General features: G+C 45.8%; 1 protein-coding gene across 1 annotated transcript in view; it reads left to right on the top strand.

The window, feature by feature from the left end:
* Positions 1–5,125, top strand: part of hipk2 (homeodomain interacting protein kinase 2) — a 67,492-nt gene extending 62,367 nt beyond the window's left edge. The window contains exons 11-17 of the mRNA XM_020602970.1: positions 1,312–1,442; positions 1,822–1,861; positions 2,256–2,404; positions 2,506–2,829; positions 3,547–3,791; positions 3,917–4,077; positions 4,388–5,125. Coding sequence (XP_020458626.1) covers positions 1,312–1,442; positions 1,822–1,861; positions 2,256–2,404; positions 2,506–2,829; positions 3,547–3,791; positions 3,917–4,077; positions 4,388–4,852 — 1,515 coding nt within the window. The 3' untranslated portion in view covers positions 4,853–5,125. The remainder of the gene's footprint in view (positions 1–1,311; positions 1,443–1,821; positions 1,862–2,255; positions 2,405–2,505; positions 2,830–3,546; positions 3,792–3,916; positions 4,078–4,387) is intronic.

Below are 5,125 nucleotides of genomic sequence, written 5' to 3'. Positions count from 1 at the left end.
ACAAAGCCCCCGAGGTGACAAAGGTTTTTCACCCGGGGAATCTGTGTAGAGATGGGAGGTGGTTGGCTGCTGATAGTGATGGTACACTCTGAGAAGAAAGAAAATGACCTCTTAACTGGGTTACCATTTCAGGGCAGACAGGCTGGTTACACAGCACAGACGCCTAGTGAGAGAGGCATGTAGAGTGCCAGGAATGGAGATAGAGGGAGCAGGAGATAGATGGATGTATTAGAGTCTCTTAATGGCATGTTGATAAAAGGCCTTGGATGTGGTCTTAGATGTAAAGACCAGCTCCAGAATGTTCCATTAGAAGTGTCAGTCATCAGCGCAGAGACAAAGCAGCTCTGCTGGCCTGTAGGTGCATCCTGCAGCACTTCAGCTACAGCCGGTTGATTCAGGCTTTACAGCCAACACAGACAATAACAGTTCAACTGCCACAAGCCTGCAGACTACAGGACTGTTTTGTGTCAGAATAAACAAACAGAGCAAAGCAATAATGTGTTTGATTTGGTATTTCTTTCTCTGTCTTTCTCTCCCCCTATTTAAATGTGTGCGTGCTGCAGCACATACTGATTCTGTTGTAAATAGTTGTGCAAATGGTATTAAAGGAACAATTCATTAGCCCTGACATTAAAGTGCTAATCAATAGAGCTGCATTAAACTATTAGGGTTACACACACAGTAACACACAAACACGCTGAGGCATCCATGCACACACGCACATCTTGGCACATCTTGGGGCATATTATGCCTGATACACCTCCTGTTCTGCATCAGAAGTACAAAGTAGCCTCTTCCACAGCAGCTTGAATAGGCCTATGAATTTAATTAGAACACAGGCTGATTTGACTCAAGTCAAACACATAATCACACTAGCCTTGCAGGCACACACACACACTTAGGCTCAGTCGCTCATACACGTGCTCACAAAAAAAGGAGCTGCTGTAAATCTTTATTAAGCCCTGGTCTTATCTCTTTTGTCTTCTTGAAGCTGGCGGAGTTCATTTTGCATGCCCGGTAGCTAGTTTAAACAGCTGTTATGCAGTTATGAAAATATACTGTAATTTATCACAACATCCTCAAATTAATCAGTGAGGATCAATGAGTTTCTCCTGTTCATGCATTTATAATGTTTGAATTAAAAGAGTCTTGGATAACTTTGCAGTCTCATCACAGACTTCATAAAACAAATGAATGAAATTCACAGTTTGGACGTTGTGTCACATGGCATCTAACTGTTCTGCATCTCCTCTGTCTGTTCTTTCTATCCCCGCTCCTCGTCGTCTCCCCCTCTTTGTTCTCCTACCTCAGCAGGCTTGGCCCAGTGGCACCCAGCAGATCCTGCTGCCTCCAGCCTGGCAGCAGCTCACCCACACCTCAGTCCAGCATGCCACTGTCATCCCCGACTCCATGAGCAGCACACAGCCTCTCGCCAACTGGAGGTGAATAGCACTGCTTTCTTACTTTCATTCTCGCTTTGATGTCTGAATGTCTGTCTCATTTTAAAGCTTCAAAATCAAAGCACTTTGTAAAATCAAGTTTATACACATAATGCTAGTCTGTATTTCATGCAAGACAAACTGATTTCAAAGGTCAGCAGTGGTTTTATGGCTTCTGAAGTTCAAAATGTGCTAAAAGAAGATGGTATGGCTGATTGACTGAGGAGCCTGTACCTCCCTGACAGCTTGTCCTTAATATTCAATAAATCACAGTCTCCACGTGAGAGCAGATTTACCTCAGGGAGAGGGGATATGTGTATATGTAGAGACATCATATCGAGTACAGCCTGTCACTGTGATGACTCGATAAATTGATGGATAGATGGGAGAAGGCGATTTGCAGTGAGATAAGGAGGATGCAGGTATATAACGTGTATGTGTAGAAGGCTGCTGAGGCCGTGCGTGATCAGATTAATTTGAAGCTGTCCATCTATGACCAAACACCCCCACTGCCATCTGTCCCTCCCTTCCCACCCAGTGGCAGCTCTGTTGTCCTCTGAGAGATGATTGGGAAAGTGTCGCACTTCCTCTGCAGAGCTATTGCTCCACAGCTGCTGCCTCTGCCCTGCCTTTTTGCTCTCTTGTCCTCACTAGTTCTCTGTCTTGCCATGGTCTTCTTAAGAAAAGTCAGCTGCTGCCATCCACTGGCTTGTCTGGAAAATACTTATCATGTTGTTCATATTCCTAACCAATGTTGGCTTTAATTATCTGGATATATCATTGTATTTCTCAGTATTTCATGCTTTTCTCCTCCAGTTGCAGGTTTTTTATTGTATTAACTCAAAACAATCTATACTCCCACCCAACCAGACGCTCAGTGTGGGAGTGGCTCATGTTATGAGGCAGCCCTCAAACAACAACAACTCTTCTTCCAAAAAGAACAAACAGCATCAAATGTCTGCCAGGTACTTTATCGCTCAGGTTTACACTTTCTGTAAGTCATCACCCTGAGAACGTGATGTCTCATAGCTTTGGATTTGGGCCCCCGTCTTTGTCTTTGTATCAGGAACATGTCAGCCTATGAGGTGTCGTCCTCCCAGGCGTTGCTGTCCCCACAGCGCTCCAAGAGGGTAAAGGAGAACACGCCGCCACGTTGCGCTGTGCTACAGAATGGCTCTGCCTCCAACTGTCTGCCCCTGCAGGGCTGTGGGGGTGGTGGGTGGGGGGCTAGCGCAGCAGAGCAGGCTTCCAGCACCACCCGTGACCATCAGCACCAGCACCACGTCCCCAGACAGACCATCATCATCCCTGACACGCCCAGTCCTGCAGTCAGCATCATCACCATCAGCAGCGACACAGATGAGGAAGATGACCACAAACAAAACAGTAGGTCAGTGCTGGGTTTTCATTGATTATTGTAAGTTCAGCCGATACAGGCTAAGATATTTGTTTATCGCTGGGGTTCTCAGAGCTTGTTATTTTACTATGAATTTCTACTGATGGAGATTCGCACGCTGTTCATTGGAATGTGAATATTCACAATACATGCATCACAAGGGGCTGCAGATGTAGATCAGCCAAGTTCAAGAGAGGCTTTTGAAATAGCATGACATACTTCTGCTTTGATTTAGCAGGAGAGTTCCCACCATTGCCAGCAAAACTAAGAAGCCAGCTGTCTGTCGTCTGATGTGCTTTTATTTTGTGTTTCAAAATGGTGTATAACATAATACAGGCATTTTAAAGTGACACATCTTTGTGTTTCTGTTAGCAGATGTCTCTCTACAGTTATAAAACGAGCTACTCAATATCAGTGGTAATCTCTGGGGTCTTTTGCGTGGGTCTGTTAAATAGGTTTTGTAGCTACAAAGTCATTTGTAAAAGTAAAAACACGTCTGGCGTGATATGCTATATAAAAACACAAAGCAAGTATTCACAAGTAGGAAGTAACAGAGTTAACTACTGTCGCAGTAATAACAACAGATTTATACCCTGCAAAAACTAATCAGACATATGTTTTCACATTGATCTACATGCAGTAATAGTCATTAGGATTGATTTGGGATTCTCACTAACAGTCTCATCTCTCGTCACCTTCTGCTTTCTCCAGCTCATCTTCAAAGCAGAGGAAGAATGTCATCAGCTGCGTGACAGTCCATGATTCACCAGATTCTGACAGTTCTAGCAACAACAGTCCCTATACTGTGGAGTCTAGACCCCCAAACAACAACACCTGTGACACAAAGACCACCATACTGAACAGCTACAACAATGGGAACCCCCGCACCATCATCATCCCCCCTCTCAAAACCCAGAACAGTGAGGTGCCAAATGAGTGTGATCGCCTGATGCCAGGTAAACGATATTGGCAGGCTTTTTCCTAGCCTCAAGCATATCCCTCCCTCACATTATAGCTATTTTGTTGCTAGGTATTAAAGTTGTCACTCTAATTAACCAAAGTTGTATTTTCTTCTGAATAGATGCAATGAGCCATCAAAATTCAGCTTACAAGTTCAAATCCACCAATGGGGTGGTGTCTGGCAATAATCACGTACCAGGGGGCATGACGGGAGGCGGGTCCTACCGACAGCAGCGCTCAGGGCCACACCCCCTCCAGCAGCAGCCTCTCAATCTCAGCCAGGTATGGAAAGTTAATAATAACCATTATCAGTGTGTGAATATGACTGTAAGAGACCTCAAATGCCCAGTTGTCAATGTTTTAGGAACATTCTAAATGTTCTAAAGAAGAATTCAGCATTTTGGGAACTATTATCCACTTTCTTGTCAATAGTTAGATGGGATTTTTATTATTCTCATGCCTAGGTAGTAAATACAGAGCGACTACCTCCAGCCAGTTAGCTTAGCTTAGCACAAAGCCAGCCTGGGCCTGTCCAAAGGTAGCAGAATCAGCCTATCTGCATTTCTAAATCTCTTAACATCTCCTCCTCCAGGCCCAGCAGCACATGGTAGCCGAGAGAAATGGAGGTCATCGGCGTCAGCAGGCCTACATCACCCCCACCATCGCCACTCAGGCCCCATACTCCTTCCATCACAACAGCCCCTCTCACACAGGCAACGTACATGCGCACTTGGCTGCCACACACCTGCCTAGCCAGCCCCACCTCTACACCTACACAGCCCCTGCTGCTCTGGGCTCCACCGGCACCGTGGCTCACCTGGTGGCATCACAAGGTTCGGCACGTCACGCGGTCCAACACGGTACCTACCCACCAAGCATCGTTCACCAGGTTCCGGTCAGCATGGGCCACCGTGTGCTTCCCTCACCCACCCTACACCACACTCAGTACCAGGCCCAGTTTGCCCATCAGGCCTACATCAGCGCCTCGCCTGCCTCCACTGTCTACACTGGATACCCGCTGAGCCCCACCAAGGTCAACCAGTACCCTTACCTCTAGAGAAGACACTGACTGACACTGGAGAGCCTGACCCAGCGCTGCTGCTTCCCCCAAAACCCACCTGCCCATCCTAAACATCCTCTCCTCAACCTCAGACAACAGAGACAGAGGAACATGCAGTCCTCTTGAAACTGTCACGTATAACTTGAAGATGTAACGACAGAGAGAAAAGGAAAAAATGATTTTACTCTCTAGAGTAAATATGAAATATGGGGTTCAATTTCAGAGGGGTACAATTCAACATATTTTCTTTCAAATTTTTTTTTTTTTTTT

The sequence above is a fragment of the Monopterus albus genome, unplaced genomic scaffold (assembly GCF_001952655.1).
Source record: "Monopterus albus unplaced genomic scaffold, M_albus_1.0 scaffold59.1, whole genome shotgun sequence".
Lineage (NCBI taxonomy): Eukaryota > Metazoa > Chordata > Actinopteri > Synbranchiformes > Synbranchidae > Monopterus > Monopterus albus.
This window is presented reverse-complemented; position numbering and strand designations above follow the sequence as displayed.